The sequence below is a fragment of the Salvia miltiorrhiza genome, unplaced genomic scaffold (assembly GCF_028751815.1).
Source record: "Salvia miltiorrhiza cultivar Shanhuang (shh) unplaced genomic scaffold, IMPLAD_Smil_shh original_scaffold_302, whole genome shotgun sequence".
NCBI lineage: Eukaryota > Viridiplantae > Streptophyta > Magnoliopsida > Lamiales > Lamiaceae > Salvia > Salvia miltiorrhiza.
This window is the reverse complement of record NW_026651523.1, coordinates 364,252-389,748: the sequence shown is the minus strand read 5'-3', so window position 1 is coordinate 389,748 and position 25,497 is coordinate 364,252. Positions and strand designations below refer to the sequence as shown.

Sequence of the window (25,497 nt, the reverse complement as noted above, 5' to 3'; positions counted from 1 at the left end):
AATTAAATAGACCAAATTGTCAATTGAAAAATTAAATATAATAAATAGGGCAAATAGCGTTAAAATACCCGAAGTTTCGCCGAATTCGTGAATTTCCCCTGACCTTCAAAACATGGTATTAAAATTCTTGATCGTGGTTCCGATGCTTAATTTTCCCCTAATTACGTTTTCCGGCCACTAATGATTTCGACGTGGCACATACGTGGAATGACTAATGCTGAGTCATAAAACAAGAGCCACTGGAGCCATACGTTGTCGTTTAACCAATAAATAAAAAACATGGCTGTAATTAGGATTAAAAGGTAAAAACTTGAGAAGTGAAAATACCAACAGTCGCAAGCAATTCTGTGATCGAGTTCATCGCCGTCCGAGGAAGAAGAAGGTGTCTTCGTACCGTTTTCAAGTTCGAGTGTGTTCTTCATCACCAGTGATGTCTAATCCGTAAGTTGTTACTGAAACACAGTTTTTTGGTGGTAGATTTTTTTACTGTTGATGAGGGTGAGGGTGACTATTGTATTGCATGTAGTTGTTGTTTGAGATTTTTCTTGTAATGTATGTTGTCGATTGCCCTTTCTGAAATATGGTTTATTGTTTTGCTTGTTTTAGTGATATGTTTACTTTGTTTGTGCGTCACGGGGGGGGGGGGGTTGAACCAGTTCATGGGGAAGATCATTACGTTGGTGGTATGATAGAGATTAAGTCTCGACTTGATCCCGACTTGTTTGGCTATTTCGATTTAACTGAAATCATAGAACAAATAGGCTACACAAAATGGAAAGACATTTGGTGGAGACTAAGTGGAACTAGTACTTATAAGACTATTAATTCAGATAGGCAAGTGATGGAACTTTTGGGTACTTTAGAAAGTAAACAAAGAGTATTAACAGTCTATCTTGAGGGTGGTGAGACGATAGATTATGATGATGCTGTCGATTTAGGAGATGACATAGAAGAGCATGGGGGTATAGAGGGGCAGGGGGGTATAGAGGGGCAGGGGGGAATAGAAGGGCAAGAGGGACAACATGAAGGAGTTTAAGGGCAAGGGCATGAGGGAGTAGAAGGGCAGGAGGGAGTACAAGGGCAGGAGGGAGTACAAGGGCAGGGGGGAGTAGAGGGTTCTGATGGTGATGATGAGAGTGTAGATAGTGATTACACACCTTCAGGGCAGGGTTCTGATGATGAGGAAGAAGAATTAGATGGTTTAGCAGATGATGAATTAGTTTCAGATGATGAAGAGTATCTACACTCTAGGAGAAAGTTAGCAAAGGTTGCAAATAGGGCCAATATCTTCGAGTTGATCGATGAGGATGTCTTAACAGAACAAGACTTAGGAGGGCAGGTTGATGTAGAATTTGATTATGCTAATAGTGAGGGTGATGTTGATTCTTCTGACCCTAGTGAAGAGGATGATGTGGTTAGGGTAAGAAGGGAGAAACCAGTGTACGACCCTAAATGCAACCATAAGGAGTTGGATCTGTGTCTAGGACTAAAATTTCAAGATGGTTGGGAATGCAAAGCTGCAATCCAAATTTGGGCAATAGAGAATCACAAATGTGTTCACTTTAAAAGAGTTTCAAATGATAAGTGTGAGGCATTCTGTAAGTCTAGTTGTCCATGGAGGATTTATGCTAGCAGGGTAAGTGGAGATGGTGCATTCAAGATCAAAACCGTAGGGGGTAAGCATAGATGTGGAAAGGCCATGAACAATAAGTTGATGAGTAGTAATTGGATAGCAAAGAGGTACCTCAATGTCTTTAGGGTTAGACCTCATCTTTCTATGCCTGAATTGAGGGAGGACATATGGCTGAGATTTTCAACAAAAGTGCACAAGGATAGGTTGTACAGAGCTAGGCAAAAGGCTCTTGAGCTCATTAGAGGGACTGTGGATGAGCACTATGGGCTCATTAGGAGATATTTGGCTGAAAATAGGAGGGTTGACCCAGAGGGTAGATTTGAATTGCTCTTGGGGGAGGACCATGTATTCAAGGGGTTGTACATGGGCTATAGCTCCCTCAGGAAGGGTTTTAAGGCAGGTTGTAGGCCTGTGGTTGGGCTAGATGGGTGTCATTTGAAGACATACTTAGGAGGGATACTTCTCTGTGCTATAGGCAAAGATGGGAACAATCAAATGTATCCCATAGCATGGGCAGCAGTTGAGATTGAAAACGAGCAGTGTTGGACATGGTTCATGAAGTGTTTAGTTGAAGATTTTCAAATTGGAAGTGGTGATGGCTGGACCTTTATATCAGACCAACAAAAGGTGAAATATCTATGTTTTATCTTATATTGAGCTCTATGATTAAATTGATTTATTCTTATACTGCGGTTTCAAATGTAGGGACTTGAAGCAGCTGTAAACCTTCTTGTACCATATGCCGAGCATAGAAATTGTGCTCGGCATGTGTACATGAACTGGAAAAAAGATCACAAAGGCTCTATGCTCAAGAACATTTTCTGGAGGGCAGTGAGAGCAACTTATTTGGAGGACTACAAACAAGCAATTGAGGACATGAAACAGGAAGATGTGGCTGCATTTCAGGACTTCATCAATAGGGATGTGAAGAGATTCTGCAAGGTATTTCTTTCTACCAATGTGTGCTCTGATATGGTGGATAACAATATATCTGAGACATTCAATGGATATATCTTGAATGCTAGAGGAAAACATGTAATACACATGTTAGAGGAGATCCGGATAAGCTTGATGGTTAGGCAGGTGAAGAAGTTAGGGGATATTGAGAAAGTTGATGACATTTTGACTCCATTGATTATGCAAAAATTGGAAAAATTGAGTACACAATCTAAACACTGCATTCCTTACCCTGCATTAGGGGGTAAGTTTGAAATAGACATGGAATGTGATAAGTTTGTAGTCAATGTAGAAGCTAGAACATGCACTTGTAGGGTATGGCAGATGGTGGGCATTCCTTGCATCCATGCCATAGCAGCCATTGAGTTTATGGAGCAAGACCCTGCAAAGTATGTTAATGACTTCTACACAGTTGTAACATACAAAAAAGCTTACGCATTTGGATTAGAGCCTCTGAATGGCCAACGGTTGTGGCCGGTTGTGGAGGGATATGTTGTCAAACCCCCTGCCATCAGGAAGATGCCAGGCAGGCCTAAGCTCAAGAGGAAGAGGGCAGCCCATGAGGTGGATCCGAGCAACCCAAACAAGCTTTAGAAGGCTTGGTCAAAAAATGACTTGCAAAAACTGTGGTCAAACAGGCCACAACTCCAGAAGTTGCAAGAACAAGACAGTGGTCAAACCACCAAAAGAGAAGGTATGTATGTTGATTGCTTTCTATTTTTCATAGATATGACATCAATATTTAACATAATGTTATGCTTTGTAGGGCAAGCCTGGAAGGCCAAGAACAAGGAATGTTACATCAGATGCAAGTGGGGGGATCAACACTGAGGCAGGAACACAACCAATGGAGGAGAGTTGTAATACAAATGCACATGGTAGTTCTCAAACAAGAGGAAGAGGTAGGGGAAGAGGTAGGGGAAGAGGAAGCAGCCGTGGCAGGGGGGTGATTACTGAGGCTGGGACAGTGGCAAGGGAAAGGAATGTGGCAACAAAAGGTGTAGGTTGTTATGTTGCAGGCTCTGGCAACATCTATTATAGGGTAACATGCTTTAAACTCTCCAATATCACTATAATTTATTGTTGATAGATGCTAACTATATCTCCATTCATCCATCATGCAGTCACCACAACAAAGTGGAGTGACTCATGTGAAGAGGGCTGGAGCTTCTACAAGCAAGGGAAATTCATCTACACAACTACCTCAAACCCAAGAAAGCAATGCTGGACCAGGCAACATGGGAAGCTAGCTAGAAGGCTATAGTGTTTAGAATTTTTGTTTTTGGCTTGAACTTGAACTCTAGGATCAGTTTGGAATGATGAATGGCTTGTTTGTTGCTAGTTTGTAAAGACATATGAATCACATAATTTCTTGCTAGTTTGGAATAGCTAGTTGTCAGTTTGCAAAGACATATGAATCAATGATGATTTGTTGGGAGTTTGGAATGGTTTCTTGCATATTTATGTTAGTTATCAGTGATGGTTTTTAAACTCACTTATTGCATACATATGAATCAATATATACTCTGAAATTGGTGAAGAAAAGTTTCATTTCATTAAGCCAATAAGGATACATAGTTGTCTAAAACAGGAAGAACTAATTCCTTACAATTAACTTTCATTTCAAAGCAATGCACACAACAAGGCAAACCATAAACACAACAACCAATCTATACATATTCTTTATCTTCAATGTCAGTTGATTGAGTTCTACTTGAACTTCTCTTATCATTGACTTCATCTCAATATCATCTTCTCCACCATCATGCTCTGTTTCTGCAAATTGAGAACTCTTATGATGCTTCAAGGTATTGAATGCGTGCTTGTAGTATGGAGACAGCTCGGGATCAATCCAATTCCACAACCCACACGACTACATGATGAACAATCTAAGTGAATCATTCCACCATTTCCAGCGCACTAAAAACCACAGTTCAAGCATTAAAACTTACCGGCGTATGAGGGCATGTAACAAATCACCGCTCGGGATTCTTGTCAGTGTGCGATACATGCATTGTAGCTGGGAGTCCGTGGCCACAAATTACTCGACCGTCGTGGCTCGAGTTCAGACGGCTTGTAGATGACGAAGACATTGAATTTGAGGAAGAGGTATTAACTCATGAACCCTAAAATTGGAATGAAGAAGAAATTAGTACTTGATTTACTTTAAATCCTTCAATTCAATATAAAACTACGTCGTTTTAGGGTGATAGGCTAAACTATGTCGTTTGAGCAGCCGGAATTTTAATCCTACGTGGATTCCCGGCTGCCATGTCATCATAAGTTTTGACACCGATCAAAAACTGGGGAAAACCACGTCTCGGCATTAACTTCAAGAATTTTAATACCATGTTTTGAAGGTCAGGGGAAATTCACGAATTCGGCGAAACTTGGGGTATTTTAACGCTATTTGCCCTAATAAATATTATGGTTATATTTTTTATTTTATGAAATAAAATAATATTAATTGTCAATTGAAAAATTAAAATAACCCTTCAAATTATATATATATTTTCAATTTTCTCTTTCTAACTTACAATTCTTTCTCCAGCTTAATTATTCAAATGTTTTGACAACTTATACTCTTCCGACATCAAGTTTAATCAAGCAAGAAGCTCGTCGTAATCGGATTGGATGAATCGGAAGAAGTGATCGTCGGGAACATTAATCCACGCTTCGATGCCATCTCCCGACGGAGTATCCATGAGAAACACCAGATTCATGAAGGGCATCCCCACCGTGCAAACCCTCGCCGGCTTCCCCCATCCGAAATCCACCTCGTACACCGGAAACCTCAACCAGCTCGTGAAGCCGCAGTGCCCCGGCTTCACCAAGCTGCTATTATCGCCTTCATCCACCGATCTCACATTCTCAACTACTCGATCGATGTAATCCTCGTCCACTCCTCGTATCGCCGCCCTCAGCCTCGACACAAGATCCCCATCTCCATCTCCGGACACCGCCGCAGCAGCCGTCGTGATGCAGTTCCCGAAGGCGTGATCCGGCAGTGGGGGCGCCGCCCTAGGGCGCAGGTTCACCACATGAGTCGTGAGGAACGACGCCGTCTCCACCCCGGCTCGTCTGTGGGCCCCGATGAAGCTCCGCCACAGGAAGGCCGAGACGGCTTCCACCCTGCTCGGATCCTTCACCTCGCTTCTAGAAGCTTCCAATCCCCGAACCTTCGCCACCTTCTCCTTCTCGAAGACCAACCTCCTCGTCACGAATCTCTCATTCGTGACGGCTAGACTCATCGGTGACCGCCAAGACGAGTTCATTGGCGGGAAACGAAGTGCCACGTCGAAGGAGGGATGGATGATTCTAGAACCTTCCCCGCGGCACCGGGCCGCCCATGCATCGACGAACGCCAAAGCGGACCAGCCGTCGGCGAGCTTATGCGACAGGCGCACGCCCACGGCGATTCCTCCGCAGTCGAAGAAGCTGGTTTTCACAGACAGAATTAGGTCGTCGTCGCCGTCGTTCTCCACCATGACGACTAATTTTTTTAATGCATCCTCAAATTTAGGGTTTTGTAGGAATTCGGCGAGGCGGCCGTGAACTCGGGCTTCGACGAACTCGGCGCCGGAGTCGTTGCAGTCGACGTATGAATTTTGTCGAATTGCGCCTGCTAAGGGGTAGAAGATGGTTAAGATCTCCGACAGAGATTGTTTCAAACGTTCAGAGATTTCTTCCTGCTGTTTGGATTGATCCCTTTCGTAGAGAAAAATAAGGAGAATATGAAGTGATGGTGCCATTTGATCAAGAAATGAGAGTTTGTGGGTTTTGGAAGCAAGTGGGGTTGGAGATGAGGGCTTCACAGTATGACTTGCCATGATTGTCTGCTCCATTTTTGTGTGTTCGTTTTTCTTATTTGCAACTAATATTTATATAGGTTAATTTGAACCTATTTGCACAGGAACATAGGTTTAATACTTTAATTACCCATTAAAATTAATTGGCTCATTTTTTATTTTAAAATATTTTACTAAAATTAACTAATTTGTAGGGACGGTTTTAGAGGCCTCGGCCGCCGCCCGATCATTTTTTTATTACTCCCTCCGTCCACTAATTCAAGGCCTACTTTCTTTTTTGGTCCGTCCACCAACTTAAGGCCTATCTATTTTTAGTAAGTTTTTATTCATATTTTAATTGGTGGATCCCAATAAACAATACACATTTTCTCCACTCAACTGGAGTAATAAACAATATACTTTGTGGGTCCCTTTCTCCACTCAACCAATAAACAATACATTTTGTTTAATTAAAATTTATTAGATATTATATATGATTTAAAATAATAATCTACATTTGTTAATTTCGCCCGATCATAATTGTGTAATTCAAAATAATTATTTTAAGACCCGACCCGTTTTGTTTAATTAAAATTTATTAGAATTATTTGACCGGTGAAATCTCGTCCGGTGATTATTAAATTCTTAAATCCGTCATTTCTATAAAATACAATATTTAGCTTATCAAAAGTTATGAGTCCTACTACTTTTATTCAATTTATATATATTTTTTTAATTTTGAGTGCTCAAAAGAATTGAGCCAATTTTAGTAGAACATGACTATATTTTTTTTCCATGTCTAGCAAGTAGCAAGGTATGCTTTTAATTCTTTGTATATAGCCTACCAAAGTAGAACCAAAATTTTGACTTCATTTTGATCAATCTGCGGATTAATTTATCCAATAAAATTTAGTAGCCAGCCTTGTGGCTAGCCCTAATCGAAAGTGATTTCTTTGAACTAATAATAGTAGCCGGCTATGTAGGTAATAAACTTGATTTTTGTAATTAAAAGTGAAAATATTAATTTGGTAGCGGAAATATTTAAAGAAGTAAATAGAATAAAAGAAAAGAAAATAGGAGAGAATTCGAGCATTCAATACATTTTAGACATTTTTTTACTAGAATACAAATATAATAATAATAATAACAACATTTTCATAGATAATATAGTTCAAAACATTTACTAAATTTTTTTTTGGGGGCATTCAATACATTTTAGACATTTTTTACTAGAATACAAATATAATAATAATAATAATAACAACATTTTCATAGATAATATAGTTCAAAACATTTACTAAATTTTTTTTGGGGGGCATTCAATACATTTTAGACATTTTTTTACTAAAATACAAATATAATAATAATAATAACAACATTTTCATAGATAATATAGTTCAAAACATTTACTAAATTTTTTTTTGGGGGCATTCAATACATTTTAGACATTTTTTTACTAAAATACAAATATAATAATAATAATAACAACATTTTTAGACATATTATAAAAAAAAAAAAATTTTTTTCAAAATTTGGGGGGGGGGGGGGGGGGGGCTCTAGCCTCCCTGGCTACGCCCCTGTGTGTATCGATTAAGCGATTATGGGTTAATGTCTAAAACCGAAGGTCTTGGGTTCGAGCCTCCTATGGCGCAACCTTTAAATTTCTTTATTTAATCATGTTAATTTATCAAAAATAAATAAATTAAATGATGTATCAAATAAATAAAAAATAAATATTAAATATAGTTAGAATATAAGTAAATGTAAATTATTTTTTCTTAAAAATAAAATAATCTACATCAATTACTCAGTAAAGATTCTTAATTTTATTTTATAATTTTGAAAAGTATCGTTTTTAATTTTCCATCTATTTGATGGAAAACTTTATTTTCTTCCCTACAATTATAGAATAAACACATCATTCAAATTAAAAGAAACGAAGAAATAATAAAAAAAGAGTTTTCACATCACAATATATATTTTTAAAACATGAGCTAATCATGCATAAAATTATTTTTTCTAAGTTAGCTCATTACCTATGTCAATTGATAAGTAGGAAAATAAATTATATTATTAGAATTTATTAAAATACTAATAAAAGAGTTGAATAATTATTTGATACCAAATCAAAGATCTTGCATTTATCTTTAATTTAAGATATATATAGAATATTTTTTATAAATAAAATTTGAATTTTTAAAAAAATCATCAAAATATGAAAAAGAGAATAAGGGAGAGAGAGAGAGTATAGAAAGTTGAAGAATGCGTATGATGAAAGAGAGGAGAGATGAGAGAGAAAATATATGAGATTTATTGAGTTTTATAAATATCCTTTGATTGATTCTTTAATTACAATTTTGCCACAAACTGCGTTTTCATATACTCCCCCCGTCCCACCGAAAGTGGTGCATTTTCTTTTTTGGCAAAAATTAGACACCCCTTATTTTTCCTTAATCACTCCCTTATTACATTCTCTCTCCTACTTTATCACTTTATTACCTTCTGAAGTGGAGAAAATATTTAAAATTGGAGAAAATTTCACGTAGGCATGTCAAAAAATGTTCGTACTGATCTAAATATATATACTCGTACCCGTCCCAAATTTGACATGTTCAACTCAACAACGATGTTGCTAGGGTGGAGGTACAACTCTCCAATGCGTAACAAGTGACAGCAGAGTTGTACCTTCTGAATTCACAGCAGAACAGAAAATGCAAAAGGGTGTGTGGATTTCCTGCTCAAAACTCAATCTTTTGGTTCAAAATGCTAAGCAAAAAAAAGAAACATAAATTTTCGAAGAAATTGCTCAATGCAATATTCTTTGAGTGCTCAATAATACGATGTATTTTTGGGGAAAAGATATTTAATCAAAATTAAAGGCACATTCTGATATACCATTTCAAGAAAGCTCTATATATGGTGATGTGATTAAGAAAGGTGAAGAAGGATAAACTACCTTTTGTTGAATCAAATGTAAATTCACTCATGTAAAGGTGAAGAAGGATAATCTGCTGGATCCTACACAAGCCATCCAACAAGATGTTGTAGGTGTAGAGATTCGGATGCACCTTCTGAGCTTCCATATCCTCGAAAAGCTTCCACCCGTCTGAAAAACTACTTTGGCGTATTAGCCCTTGCATCATCGTGCTGTATGACACGGTTGAGTGTTTGAGACCTACACGCGAGATTTCATCAAAGAAACGCCAAGCTTCATCAAGGTTTCCCGCCTTACAGTATCCCTTAATCAAGATATCATAGGTGAATATATCGTGCTTGATTCCCGTCTTTGCCATTGAATCGAAGAGCTCTCTAGCTCTTACCATCTTGCCCAGTGAGCAATATCCATCTATCAATATGTTGCACGTGACAACACTAGGCGAGATGCCCTTCTTCACCATCTCGGACAGCAGCTGCAGAGCATCGTCAACCATCCCACACTTCGACAAACCATCGATTAATGTACTATAGATATGTAAGTCGGGATGTACTTGTTGAGCTTTCACATCCTCGAAAAGCTTCCAACCATCAGCAAATCTATAGTTTCTGAATAATCCATGCAGCATGGTATTATAAGTACGCGCATCATGCTTCAAACCTTTACCAGGAATTTCAAGAAAAAGAAGCCAGGCTTCATCCAAGTTCCCCTTCTTGCAGTATCCATTTAACAAGCTGTTATAGTTAATAATGTTGGGTTTAAGGCCCCTCTCTTCTATGGAATCAAGTAACTGTTTTGCTCTTTCGATTTCACCCTTCAAACAAAAACCATCAATAACTGCATTATATGTGACGACATTGGGACAAATATTATGTTGTGTCATAATTTCCAACATCTTCTCAGCCTCTTCCATTTTTCCTTCCTTACAGTACGCATTAATCAATATACTGAAAGTAACGACATCCAAGGATATCTCGTAATTGGCCATTTCATTCAACAAGTTATTAATACCTGCCAATCTACCATCGTCGCACAGTCCTTTAATTATGGAATTATATGTGAAAACAGTAGGTGAAATACCCTTCATACCCATCTGTTAGTCAAAGGTGGCAGCTTTCTTTTATGGCTGCCACCAACCACCTCTCACCAACCACCTCTCACCAACCACCTCCAATTCCTTCACTATAAATAATCCCCTCCGCAGCACTTGCCAAATACACACAAAACAACCATCAAAGCTTTCTGCTAGAGAGAGATAGAGAAAGAGAGAGAGAGAAAAATCTTGTGAGAGAAAACTTCAGTGTGGAAGTTATACACGAGTGATAAAAGTGAGTTGAGAGATAGCCTCTGCGTAGGCAGATACAAAATACAGTGTGGTAATTTTGTTGTACTCCTCCTTTTGAGATTCTCTAATATATTGGTGTGGGTCCGTGGACGTAGGCAGTTTGGCCGAACCACGTTAAAAATATCGGTGTCATTTATTTTTCTCGTTTCATATCGGTCGATATCCAAAATATTGCGTCACACTAGATCCCGGGCGGAATTAGTTGCGTCTAATTTCCCTAACAACTGGTATCAGAGCCACGTTGGTGGCGAAATTTTTTTTTCTTGCGCTGGTACTATTCACGAACAGTGTTTGCGAACAGTGTTTCGTGCGCAACGATAATTATTCTTTTAAAATTCTTAGTATGCTCTGTGGTTGCAGTGTAAACTGAACCTCCACATCAGAAACGAATTTTTTGAGAAAATTATCGTGTTTTTTGATCGAGTGGGAGCAATGTCGACAGACGATAAAATTTCCAAAATGGAGAAATTCAATGGTGTGAATTTTGGATTTTGGAAAATGCAAATGGAGGATTACTTGTACTAGAAGGACCTGTATAAGCCCTTGAAGGAAAAGCCAGTGGATATGAAGGACGACGAGTGGAAGGTGCTTGATCGAAAAGCACTCGGCGCAATCAGACTGACCTTATCAAAGTCAGTCGCCTTCAACATAAAGCATGAGAAGACAACAGCGTCTCTCATGAAAGCTTTATCCAGCATGTACGAGCAGCCGTCTGCAGCAAATAAAGTTCATTTGATCAAGAAATTGTTCAATATGAAAATGACGGAGAGCGGAAGATTTGGAGAACATTTGAACGAGTTCAACGAAGTGACGGACCAACTTACCACGGTGGACATCAAATTCGATGATGAGGTCCGGGCTTTGTTAATTCTTGGGCAGTTACCTGAGAGCTGGAATGGCACAGTTACGGCCATTAGCAGCTCTGCCGGTAAGTCCAAAATGAAGTTCGATGATGTCGTGAGCATGATCTTAACCGAGGAGATCCGGAGGCAGTCAGATGTAGTCTCCACTTCAGGTGCCGCTTTAAATGCAGAAAGCAGAGGCAGAAACTCAAACAGAAGTCAAGGGCGTGGACGGAGCAAGTCAAGGAATGGCAGGCAGAGCTCCAGGATCCACAAGAATTCCAACAAATCAAAGTCTGTTGAATGTTGGAACTGTGGTCAGGTCGGACACTACAGAACGCAGTGTAAAGTACCTTCAAAGGGAAACGAGACAAAGACCGAAGCCAATGTTGTGGCTGAAGAAGAAGGCGATGCCTTGATATGTTCCATGGAGAAAAGGGCCGAGTATTGGGTCATAGACTCTGGAGCATCTTTCCATGCCACCTCGAATCGAAATTCCTTCATAAATTACATGTCGGGAAATTTCGGAGAAGTATATCTCGGAGATGATCACCCATGCAGCGTGGTGGGCATAGGAGAAGTACAGATCAAACTCAATGGATCTGTATGGAAATTGAAGGACGTGAGACACATTCCAGAGTTGAGGAAGAACTTGATCTCCGTCAAGCAATTGTCAAGAGAAGGATGTGATACACACTTCTCAGGTGATTATTGGAAAATCACTAAGGGCGCAATGATTCTTGCACGTGGCAAGGATACTGGAAGCCTATACACAACGATGAATGCGTGTGTGACAATTGCAGTTGCTGATAGCAAGAAGAATGCAAATTTGTGGCACCAAAGACTTGGGCACATGAGCCAGAAAGGGCTCAAGTATATGCATTCGAAAGGGAAACTACCAGAGCTTCAGTCTGTTGATATAGACTTTTGCGAAAGTTGTATCTACGGGAAGCAGAAGAGGGTGAGTTTCAATACCAGTGGTAGAACTCCGAAGCAAGTAAAGCTTGAGTTAGTCCACACAGATGTTTGGGGCCCAGCAGCAGTTTCATCCAATGGCGGAAAGTCTTACTTTGTGACTTTCATCGATGACCACGCGAGAAAGGTGTGGGTTTACTTCTTGAGACACAAGTCAGAGGTGTTCGAGGCGTTCAAGAAGTGGAAGGCCATGGTGGAAAATGAAACTGGCTTACGGATAAAGAAGTTGAGATCCGATAATGGTGGAGAATACGAAGATATGGCGTTCAAGAAATTTTGTTACCAGGATGGCATCAAGTTAGAAAGGACGTTGCCAGGGACACCACAACAAAATGGAGTTGCAGAACGCATGAACCGGACGTTGACAGAAAGAGCTAGGAGCATGAGGATACATGCAGGACTGCCAACACAATTTTGGGCAGAAGCTGTCAACACAGCGGCATATCTCGTTAACCATGGGCCATCTGTACCATTGGAGTACAGAATACCTGAGGAAGTTTGGAGCGGCAAAGAAATTAAACTTTCTCACTTGAAAGTATTTGGTTGTGTCGCGTATGTACACATTAGTGATAATGCCAGGAGTAAGCTCGACTCCAAATCACTAAAATGTACTTTCATTGGATATGGTGGAGATGAGTTCGGGTACCGTTTTTGGGATGACAAAAATAGGAAGGTCATTCGAAGCAGGAATGTCATATTCAATGAAAATGTGATGTACAAGGACAGGAATGCAGTGCAGTCCACCGACACAACAAGTGACGATCCAACATACGTTGATCCAGATGATACTGCAGAGTGCAGTACATCAAAGCAAACAGATGAAGGTTTGCAGACGGAGGAGCCCAACTCTGAGGCTGATCCACCACAGTCTCCAGTTCCAGCTCCAACTCCTATACCCAGGAGGTCATCTCGACCTCATGTTCCAAACAGGAAGTACATGAATCAAATGTTATTGACCGATGCTGGTGAACCTGAATTTTATGAAGAAGCATGTCAAGTCGGAGATTCTGTCAAGTGGGAGCTTGCAATGAAAGAAGAGATAAAATCTCTTATCTCTAATATGACGTGGGAACTAGTTGAGTTGCCCAAAGGAAAGAAAGCTCTACACAACAAATGGGTGTACAGAATCAAAGAAGAGCATGATGGTTCAAAGCGATATAAGGCAAGATTAGTAGTCAAAGGTTTCCAACAGGAAGAAGGAATTGATTACACATATATCTTTGCTCCGGTTGTAAAGTTGACAACAATCCGATCGGTCCTGAGTATTGTTGCAACGGAGGACTTGCATCTAGAGCAGTTAGATGTGAAAACTGCTTTCCTCAATGGTGACTTAGAGGAGGAAATATACATGCAACAACCAGATGGATTCTCTGTCAAAGGAAAGGAGAAGCTGGTGTGCAAGTTGAAAAAGAGCCTGTATGGCTTGAAGCAAGCTCCGAAGCAATGATACAAGAAGTTTGATGGATTCATGCAGAAAAATGGCTACATGAAGTGCAATGCTGACCATTGTTGTTACTTCAAGAGGTTCGAGTCCAGCTATATCATCTTGCTACTTTATGTTGATGACATGTTAGTAGCCGGCTCAGACTTGAACGAAATCAAGAAGTTGAAAAGGTAGCTTTCAGCGGAGTTCGAGATGAAGGACTTAGGAGAAGCAAAGCAAATTCTCGGGATGAGAATTTACAGAGACAAGCAAAAAGGTGTTTTGCAGTTGTCTCAGGCCAACTACGTCAATCGAATCTTGCAAAGATTCAACATGAGCAGTGCTAAACCGGTTAGCTCAGCATTAGCTAACCATTTCCGCCTATCCAAAGAGCACTCTCCAAAGACTAAGGAGGAAAGAGACTTCATGGCTAAAATTCCTTACGCCTCAGCCATTGGAAGTCTGATGTATGCCATGGTCTGTACTAGACCAGATATCGCTCATGCAGTGGGAGTTGTGAGCAGATTTATGGCAAATCCAGGAAAGCAGCATTGGGAAGCAGTAAAGTGGATATTGAGATATCTACGTGGATCTACTGATAGATGCTTGTGTTTTCGACGAGGTGATGTAGCACTACAAGGTTTTGTAGATGCAGATTTTGCCGGTGAGGTAGATCGCAGGAGAAGCACTACCGGTTATGTCTTTACTGTTGGCACGACTGCTGTTAGTTGGATCTCGCAGATACAAAAGATTGTTGCTTTATCCACTACAGAAGCAGAATACGTGGCAATCACCGAGGCTAGCAAAGAAATGATCTGGTTACAAGGGTTGTTGGCAGAATTGGGTTTTGATCAGACGAAGAATGTCTTGTACAGCGATAGTCAGAGTGCGATACATCTGGCAAAGAATTCAGCATTTCATTCTAGAACGAAGCATATTGGACTTCGTTATCATTTCATCAGATCTCTATTGGAGGATGAGGTGTTAATACTTGAAAAGATCCAAGGAGCTCAAAATCCAGCCGACATGCTTACAAAGGCAGTAACCATTGATAAATTGAAGTTGTGCTCAGCTTCAATTGGTTTTCTAGAATGACAAAGACAGAAAGGCTGCTGCGTTGATCGAGGTGTGAAGACAGATTGAAATCAGTCTTCAAGTGGGAGATTGTTAGTCAAAGGTGGCAGCTTTCTTTTATGGCTGCCACCAACCACCTCTCACCAACCACATCTCACCTACCACCTCCAATTCCTTCACTATAAATAATCCCCTCCGCAGCACTTGCCAAATACACACAAAACAACCATCAAAGCTTTCTGCTAGAGAGAGATAGAGAAAGAGAGAGAGAGAAAAATCTTGTGAGAGAAAACTTCAGTGTGGAAGTTATACACGAGTGATAAAAGTGAGTTGAGAGATAGCCTCTGCGTAGGCAGATACAAAATACAGTGTGGTAATTTTGTTGTACTCCTCCTTTTGAGATTCTCTAATATATTGGTGTGGGTCCGTGGACGTAGGCAGTTTGGCCGAACCACGTTAAAAATATCGGTGTCATTTATTTTTCTCGTTTCATATCGGTCGATATCCAAAATATTGCGTCACACTAGATCCCGGGCGGAATTAGTTGCGTCTAATTTCCTAACACCATCTTAGATATAGAACTACGAAAGCATCATCCACATTTCCACACTTGCAAAATCCATCAATTAATGTATTATAACCCCAAACATTGGGTCTCCACCCACTACTTTCTAACCTATGAAGCCAATCATGGGCTGCAATGACCTCTCCAGCTTTGCACAACCCATCTATCATGTGCAGAATCATAACCCCATCTGGCTCGCAAAGTTTTAAATCCAAAACCTTTTCGAACAATTTCACGGCTTCAACATCGTTATTATCAAGAAATAACCCTTTAATGAGAGTGCCGAAAGTCGTTACATCTGGTTCGTAACCGCTTTTGAAAAAGAAACCCATTATTGTAAAAGGAGAGTATATATCTTTCAAGAGACAACAACAGTTAACAGCAATATTCATCGTGTAATCATCAACTGGGACACCCATTCTAAGCATTTCATCGAACACATAAAGGGCAAAACGATACTGCTCAATCTTTGCAGTAACGCTCATAAGATTGTTGTACATGCGAACAGAAGGTTCCGGCCGCGTAATCTTCATTTTTTTGAAACAATTGAATAGCATCGTCTAATTCTTTAACACAACTGAAATCGATTCTGGATCGGTGAGGTCTAAAAGCCTTGGTAGAGAAGAGAGAGAATGGAGGAGAGAGAATACCCGATTTATGCGACCATCGATTGAGAAATCCTCTTCTATGAAAGAGATCAATTTCAGAAACAACAGCCCTTTTGCTCATCATCCTTAATCGGTGTGTTTTTACTTTGGTTTTTGAGGAGCTTAATCCGAAGAAATGAAGGTTTCAATTCAGAAAATATATGCAAAAGCCAAATAAAAAGAAAATAGTACCCTTTTATTAATTAATTCAGAAGATATTGTAACTAATGACATTATTTTAGCTTATAATACTTTTATCTTTCGTTTCAATAAAAAAAGATTATTAAATAGATGAAAAGAAGTTAAAAAGTGTTTATATAAACACTCTTTTTCAAATGGCTTTCGCTATTTCTAATCTATAATTATGCTGACATACAATGTAAATTTATTTTGCTTTAGTTTAAACATAAATTTGATCATGCTCATCTATATAATATATAAAACATGAGTTTAACGTAAACTTTTTCCCACCAAAATTCTCTCTCCTCACTTTTCTTTTTCTATTTTGTTTCTCTTTTAAAAATCATCAATTTTGACTTATAAAAATATATTCAATATGGATGTTAAATTAAAGATAACGAAAAGATCTTTAATTTGATATAAAAATTATAAAAATTAATTCTAAAAGAAATAAATTATTACTCCCTCCGTCCGCCAAGATTATGTAAAAATTACTATATTTGGCGTCCGCCAAGATTATGTCACTTTCCTTTTATGGCAATGGTCCCACCATCCTCTTTAATATTTTATCCATACTAACACTCTTTATTTACAAAAAACCCACTCAAAATTCAATCTCAACCACACATCTCATAAAGTGGTGGGACCCTTTCTCCACTACATCAAAATCATCACCAATTTTATGAAATCCCGTGCCCAAGCAATTTTACATAATCTTGGCGGACGGAGGGAGTATTGTTTATAGTTACAAAATTATTTTTTTCTTCTCTCTCCTCTCTCATCTATCCTCTCCTCTCTCCTACATCCATTCTTTTTTTAATGTCACGGTTATATCTTCTTTCTATTTGATTCCTTTTTCTATATTTATTTTATTTTATTTTTTATATTTTTATTAGATATCATTTTTAATATTTATGCAACTAAAAGATTAAACTTATATTTGTTAATTTAGAACTCTTTCGCTTAATAAATTAATTAGTTTTCTTTGTAAAAATAAATCTCATATTTTCTGCAAAATCAATTATTTGGATATTGCATTGGAACTTTATTTTAAAATTAATATTCAAACAAAATGACCATATATATGATTTAAATATTCATTCAAAAATATATTCACCTATATGCAAATAAATAGTTTTGTACATCTTAGAATATTATATGATACATAATAATACTCATTATCATTCACTTGCTTTTGATATTTGATTATTTATATATTTATACACAATATCAATTATAAATAATTAATAAGTATTTCAAAAACTGAAAATTCAAATATTTTCAGATTCATGTGTTTATTGAGATTATGTCGTTCATACTTTAGTATTTTTGAATGAGATCCATGTTTTGCATTTATTTATATTTAAATTATATTTAATATGTATATTTATTTATTTAAAAAATCATTCACTTTTAATATCGATCGTGCATCGCACGAGTGGGCGTACTAGTTTTCTTTTAAAAAAGAGTTTGGTACTATTATAAAAGTGTGTATTGTTACAAAATTGGTTATATATTTTTATCAAAATTTTGATAAACGTAGTCATACAAAATAATTCTAATATATTTTTTAGGGTAAATATCATATTAAACCTCAGACTATACCCGCTTTATAAAAATGTCTTGAACTATAAGAAATGTTTTTGAAAACTTCAAACTATTAGGTTTGTATCAAAAATATCATGCGTCCATTTTTCAGTCTTCGAAAGTCATAATGTGGCTCGCAACCGTGTAATTTATATTTTATTGTTTTAAATGACATCACAACAAAATAACGTTGTTTTGTGCCATATTATTTAAAAAATGGTATCCTTTTGTGCCACGTCAGTTGATTCAAATCACGTTGAAGGCCAGTCTGTTCAACAATTGACTGAATTTTTTAAAATGATACTCCATCCGTCCACAAAAAATAGTTCAGTTTTGCCATTTTGGGATGTCCACAAATATTAGTCATTTTCCATTTTTGGAAACTATCTATCACATGTTTGGCCATATTCTCCACTCACAATGTAATTAGTTATCATTATAAACACTATTTTTTAAGTGTGCTCTTTCTCCGGTCACAATACAATAACCATTTTTATTAAAACCTGTGCCATCCACCTTTAGGACTGTTTTTGGTGGACGAAGGGAGTATGACATAAAACGACACGATTTTGTGCCATGTCATTAACAAAAATAAAATATAAATTATATGGTGTCATCGGCAAGCCACGTCATGATTCCGGGGACCAAAAAATTGACGCAGGATATTTTTGATACAATCCTAATAGTTTGAGGGTTTTAAAAATATTTTTTATAGTTCGGGATATTTTTTATAAAACGAATATATTTTGGGGTTTAATATGGATATTTGACAAACATGGTTTTCGTACCTCAATATCGCATGAATTGTTGTCATTTTCCCCCATGAATTGATTGCTAATATGTGTTTGTATCCCAATTTTGAGTTTTGTTGAGTTTTAATTCCTTGGTGTAGTTTTGGAGTGATTTCAGGGAAAATCAAGAATTAATTGGAGGATTTTGAAGACATGAGATCGAAGTACGTCTCGAGAGGAATCCGTGAGCGCAAACGGCGACCAAATCCGAGTCCGAACGAGGGAGAACGGAGCAAAACGAGCGGACTGTGCAAAACGCCCAGTACCCCGCGGTCACCACCCGCGGCCGCGGGGTAAGACCGCGGGTCAGCTGTTCCCGACTCAGGAGACACCCGCGGTCACCAACCGCGGCCGCGGGGCGGGACCGCGGGTCCCCTGAGCATCCCCCACGTTTGAAGGCCGCGGACGCGGGCCGTGACCGCGGGAAAAGGGCGGGGCTCCCCCAAATGGACCCCAAACGCGATTTTAGCCTCAAAACTCCATTTTTCTCTTCCTTTCCCCATTCATTCACCACACACACCCACTTCATCTTCCCCAAATCTCCAATCCCAAACCCTAGCCTCCATTTTCTACCATTTTTTCTCTCTTCCACACACAAAAACAACACCAAAATCAAATAAAGAAGGGGAAGACTTGGAAAGGAGCTCATCAAGACTACATGATTGAAGATCAAGATTATAGGATTTGTCTATGAATCTCTATCTCTCTATATCTTTATTTATGTTTTCTTATGACTTGAGATTTGCTTTTATTATGAATATGCTTGGCTAAAATCTCTTATCTTAGGGATTAGATTAGATGGATTTGTAATGGATTGATTTCTTTGTTCAATATATATCTTGATTGTGCTTATTGTTATCTTTTCAAGTCCTAAATTTATCTCTTGTATGATTGGTTGGCCACCTTTTGTGCATTTCTAATTTGTGATTTGAATCGGGAGAGGATAATTACAATAGATTAGGAGTTTGATACATATCATCTCAATAAACCGGGAGGTTGAGAGGTGGGTGAGGGCTTGTTGATCTTTTGTGCTCTTGGGAGTTATAGGTTAGAAATTGACCGGGGACGGCAATTATGACCCGTAATCTACTGTTTTAGTCGTCCGGGAGGGGGCTAGAACTAGTGGGGAGATCGCCCTAGATAAGTAGGCCATATCAAGATTAATATTGCTTTAGATTGAAGTTCATTACGATCCATCGAAATTTAGTCCCTAGGATAACTTTCCTTCGAGTCATTCCCCAATTTATTCACTAAGTTTATGTTATTGTTATTTACTTTTCTTGCTTTATTTAGTTTTGTTTTAGTTATCAACACCTCTTGAACTTTGGTTGTCTAAATAGATTGAAAACAACTTATTAATAGTATTCAGAAGTTTGAATTCACCAATCCTTGTGGGATACGACCTTGCTTCCACTTATTGCAACTACACCGTATACTTGCGGCGTGGTGAAAATAATAGCGAACAAGTTTTTGGCGCCGTTGCCGGGGATTGGTTGAGTTTTTACTTTTGATATTGTGAAAAGTTGTTTTTATCTAATTTAGATATTGTTTTTATGTTCGTTTATTTATATGTTTATTTACTTTTGTTAGAGAAAATTGCTCCACAACCGTAAAAGCGGCACCAAAAATGGATGATGGAAGGAATGAGTTGGTTGAGCAACTCCAACTACAATTGGCGTTGATGCAACTTAAGTTGCGTGTTTTGGAAGCCAAAAGAAATTGTAGGCAACCAATGATCCAAAAAGCCTTCCAACCAACACCTTCCTATGGTGAGTATTATGACATGGGGTGCAATGCCATGGAGTGGCAATCACCATTGGAGTATGAGGACCATTTCAATAGTTGGAATTATGAAATTTCTTATTCCACTCAAGAAGGCTTCCAAGGGGGAAATCGATACTATCAAGAGGAGAAATCAAATTCAAAAGACGATCTCCTTCAATGCTTCATAGCTACACAAGCTTGGATAGAAAAAAGTCTAGCAAAATCGGAGGTTATGCTAGAAGAGCAAAGAAGGTCTTTGGCTACCACTATGGAAAATCAAAAGCGAATTGATGATTTTTGCATGGCCATTAGCCTTCAAAATGGAACCTTGTATGAGGAACCAATGCCAATGCTAAGTGAAGAGCCTCAAGAAGTTGAAGAAGAGTATGAAGAAGATGAGGATCAATTCTCCAAACCCCTTGAAGTCGAGAGCCCAACTTTTCCGACACAACCTCTACAATTTCAAAAAGATGAAGATTTCACAAGCTTTAAAGAAAGCAAAGTCAAAAATTTTGTCGATCCTTACCTCGCCACAGGCGATTCTATGAAGGCTTGCTTCTTTCACTTTTATTTATCTTCATCTTTTGATTTTCACTTTGATTTGTCTAATAAGGAATTGTTTGAGTGTGGTGGTACTCTAGATGGTGAACGAGATTACCATGACGCCCGGGATGTCTCAAGAATTGCAAAGCCACCATATTTTTGGGTCGCGGTGGATGGAGCATGCAAATTTGATGAGAAATGGCCACCACCTAAGCCTCCACCTCGTTTGTGAGTACGAGACAAGTAACCATTTTCTCCTTCATCCAAACTTATTTCTCCTTTGTGTGAAATAAGTTTGGGGGGAGGGTGAAGATGGGTTACTTATCTCGTTTATCCGTTGTTTATTTATTTAGTTAGTTTAGTTTTCGAATAATGAGATTTTGTCTCTGTTTTTGAGCTTTTCCTTGTCTTTTGTTTTTGAGCTTGATTGTTGAAAAACATGAGTTGGATGAAATGTGTGTTGGGCTTATGATATGAATGTTGCTTTTGAAAAGAAATTGTGTGTATCACTTGTGGATTATGCATGAAAAGTTTGAACTTGTGACAAGTGAGTTAAATGTTTTGCCTCCAAGAACTTGATAATGAGCTTGTAAGATTTGAGCCATTGATTGTCATATTATCACAATCTCATTTTGTTCTTGAGTGTAAATCGATTGAGCATGTATGTTGGTCTCTAGAACTTGCCATGAGTCCTCTCTTGAAAATAAAAGTAGATGTGTTGTTAATATTGAAGTGATTTAAGGCCATCTTTGTTAGCCACTTGACCCCAATTGTGCCAAATTCTCATATGATCCTAGTTTACCCCTTTTGTGCCTTGTAGCCTTTCTTTGAATGAACCAATGATAAAGGGGTAGAACTTAGAGTGTTAGTGGTTGCTTTGATGAAGAAAAAAGTTTGGGAAATAATTGAAATTGCTTATCAAGCTTTGATTGTGTGAAAATCACTAATCCCATATGAGCTCAAAAAGAAAAAGAAATGAAAATGAATGTGAATAAAAGAGCATAAAGGGGAGTGATTTGCCTTTTGAATCATAGCCATGATAGATATCACTAAGGATGAAAAGATGAAATGTAGGGATTTTGGTTTTTGATTGATAAGAGAAATGGTGAAGTTGATTTGTTCATTGTGATTGATGGATTGTGGGATGAGTCACTTTGCCTATAAAACTACTCACCTTACCAAAGAGCCCTCATTACAACCCAATGAAAGCCCTTTTTGATCTCTATTTATAACACATTGAAGCATAGAGAGTTAGGACAAATGGCAAGCCTATGGTAGATTGCATGCATTGTTTCGAATTGAGTGTAAACACGTCCATTCTAAACACTTGAGAGTCGAGTGCATCATTGAAACATTCACCTTGTGAGGATTCAAGCTTGGAGGCTATAATGTTGAACTTACTATCACTTGTGACTTCTTGAAATGCATATCTACTTGTGATACACTAGTGAAATATTTTGAAAAAATTGAAGCCCTTGAAATGACACCAATTCATTCTCACATGTTTGTTATCTTTTATTTCTCTTCTCTTTGTTGTTTGGGGACAAACAACGCTTTAAGTTTGGGGGGGTTGACAAACATGGTTTTCGTACCTCAATATCGCATGAATTGTTGTCATTTTCCCCCATGAATTGATTGCTAATATGTGTTTGTATCCCAATTTTGAGTTTTGTTGAGTTTTAATTCCTTGGTGTAGTTTTGGAGTGATTTCAGGGAAAATCAAGAATTAATTGGAGGATTTTGAAGACATGAGATCGAAGTACGTCTCGAGAGGAATCCGTGAGCGCAAACGGCGACCAAATCCGAGTCCGGACGAGGGAGAACGGAGCAAAACGAGCGGACTGTGCAAAACGCCCAGTACCCCGCGGTCACCACCCGCGGCCGCGGGGTAAGACCGCGGGTCAGCTGTTCCCGACTCAGGAGACACCCGCGGTCACCAACCGCGGCCGCGGGGCGGGACCGCGGGTCCCCTGAGCATCCCCCACGTTTGAAGGCCGCGGACGCGGGCCGTGACCGCGGGAAAAGGGCGGGGCTCCCCCAAATGGACCCCAAACGCGATTTTAGCCTCAAAACTCCATTTTTCTCTTCCTTTCCCCATTCATTCACCACACACACCCACTTCATCTTCCCCAAATCTCCAATCCCAAACCCTAGCCTCCATTTTCTACCATTTTTTCTCTCTTCCACACACAAAAACAACACCAAAATCAAATAAAGAAGGGGAAGACTTGGAAAGGAGCTCATCAAGACTACATGATTGAAGATCAAGATTATAGGATTTGTCTATGAATCTCTATCTCTCTATATCTTTATTTATGTTTTCTTATGACTTGAGATTTGCTTTTATTATGAATATGCTTGGCTAAAATCTCTTATCTTAGGGATTAGATTAGATGGATTTGTAATGGATTGATTTCTTTGTTCAATATATATCTTGATTGTGCTTATTGTTATCTTTTCAAGTCCTAGATTTATCTCTTGTATGATTGGTTGGCCACCTTTTGTGCATTTCTAATTTGTGATTTGAATCGGGAGAGGATAATTACAATAGATTAGGAGTTTGATACATATCATCTCAATAAACCGGGAGGTTGAGAGGTGGGTGAGGGCTTGTTGATCTTTTGTGCTCTTGGGAGTTATAGGTTAGAAATTGACCGGGGACGGCAATTATGACCCGTAATCTACTGTTTTAGTCGTCCGGGAGGGGGCTAGAACTAGTGGGGAGATCGCCCTAGATAAGTAGGCCATATCAAGATTAATATTGCTTTAGATTGAAGTTCATTACGATCCATCGAAATCTAGTCCCTAGGATAACTTTCCTTCGAGTCATTCCCCAATTTATTCACTAAGTTTATGTTATTGTTATTTACTTTTCTTGCTTTATTTAGTTTTGTTTTAGTTATCAACACCTCTTGAACTTTGGTTGTCTAAATAGATTGAAAACAACTTATTAATAGTATTCAGAAGTTTGAATTCACCAATCCTTGTGGGATACGACCTTGCTTCCACTTATTGCAACTACACCGTATACTTGCGGCGTGGTGAAAATAATAGCGAACAATATTTACCCTATTTTTAATGGGTTGGTCTTGCATGCACCCGGTCGCATACTATGCGACCGGTTACTTTTAATAGCATAAGATATACATTTGTTCGCACAAATGTATACTAAGTTAATTAATTCATGTAATTTTTTGCCATTCGTGGTTATATCCTTTCAAACAAGATGAATATCCTTCGAGGGCTTATTGGAAAGCTATTCATCTTTCGGTTATAACAGACTTTGCATGGGAATATTTCATGCATAATCATGTGATTAGTTGCTGATTAGGTACTAAGTTAATTAATTCATGTAATTTTTGCCATTCGTGAGAGTTACATTGAAAGGAATGCAAGCTGGACATATATTAACTTTGGCATACTAACAATTTCCAAGCTTTATCTCAGATAAAGCCTAAATCAAGCCCCCATTAAACAGAAAAGCCCTAAAGCAGAGTACGCATTGAGGGAGAAAGCGGCTAGGTTTTGCCACAAAACCGCAGCCTATGGGGTCGCTTCTGCAACTGGATAACCAGTACCGATCGAAAACCCCCCGATCAGTGCCATGGGATGTGTCTATTTATCTATCTCTTGATTCGAAATGGGAGCGAATTTGAAAAAGGATCTTAGAGTGTCTAGGGTTGGGTCAGGAGGGTCTGCCTTCTTTTTTCTTCTCATCGGAGTTATTTCACAAAGACTTGTCAGGTTAAGGAAGCAGGGGGGACAAGCACACTGGGAGAGCGCAGTACAACCGAGAGTTGCATGCTGCGTTCGGGAAGGATGAACTACTCCCGTTGTCTTGCTAGGATTTTTTCAGAAAAATATTGTTTTATGTATTATATATTCATATATAGAAGAAAAAGTGTTATAGAAGAAAAAGTGATAACACTCATGTTTACATAGTTTTTAATGTTTATATGATGTTAATTTTATAGGAAATTGAGTGTTTGATGATTGGTTTATGCTTAAATTGCTTTATTTGTGAAACATGATTCTTGCTCGTACTTTGGTGAATTTTACAGAAATATGGAGTTCGAACTTGGACTATTAGTCTTAATGAAAGTTGTAGATCATCGCGATACGAGTTCGTAGGCGCAAACGGATCGCAAATCCGAGTTCGGACGAGAGAGATATGGTCAGAACAAGAAAGTCGCGCACAACAGTGAATAGTGCCCGACGGGAATTTTCGAATTTTCGGGAATTTTCCGGATTTCGAATTTTATCAGTATTTTCGAGTTCTACACTGTATTTATCTCCTGTGCCTATATATAGGTCTTCTTTTGACCTATTTAGGGGACCGAACTTTATCTTTCAGACCCAACTTTATCTTTGAGTTCCCAACTTTATTTTAGTCTGTTCCCAACTTTATCTTTCAGTTTCCAGCTTTAGTTTTTCAGTTTTATAGCTTT

General features: G+C 38.5%; 3 protein-coding genes across 3 annotated transcripts; 1 reads left to right on the top strand and 2 right to left on the bottom strand.

Annotated features, from left to right (window-relative positions):
- Positions 1–841: 841 nt before the first annotated feature.
- LOC131003990 (uncharacterized) lies at positions 842–3,184 on the top strand. Its single transcript, XM_057930563.1, has 3 exons — positions 842–980; positions 1,164–2,260; positions 2,339–3,184. The coding sequence occupies exons 1-3, from the start codon at positions 842–844 to the stop codon at positions 3,182–3,184; spliced, it is 2,082 nt and encodes a 693-aa protein (XP_057786546.1).
- A 2,009-nt stretch (positions 3,185–5,193) lies between these two features.
- LOC131003989 (stemmadenine O-acetyltransferase-like) lies at positions 5,194–6,435 on the bottom strand. The gene has a single exon (XM_057930561.1). It carries the CDS (start codon positions 6,433–6,435, stop codon positions 5,194–5,196), a length of 1,242 nt encoding a protein of 413 aa, XP_057786544.1.
- A 2,816-nt stretch (positions 6,436–9,251) lies between these two features.
- On the bottom strand, positions 9,252–10,406 carry LOC131003988 (pentatricopeptide repeat-containing protein At1g12775, mitochondrial-like). The gene has a single exon (XM_057930560.1). The coding sequence runs from the start codon at positions 10,404–10,406 to the stop codon at positions 9,252–9,254; it is 1,155 nt and encodes a 384-aa protein (XP_057786543.1).
- Positions 10,407–25,497: the final 15,091 nt, after the last annotated feature.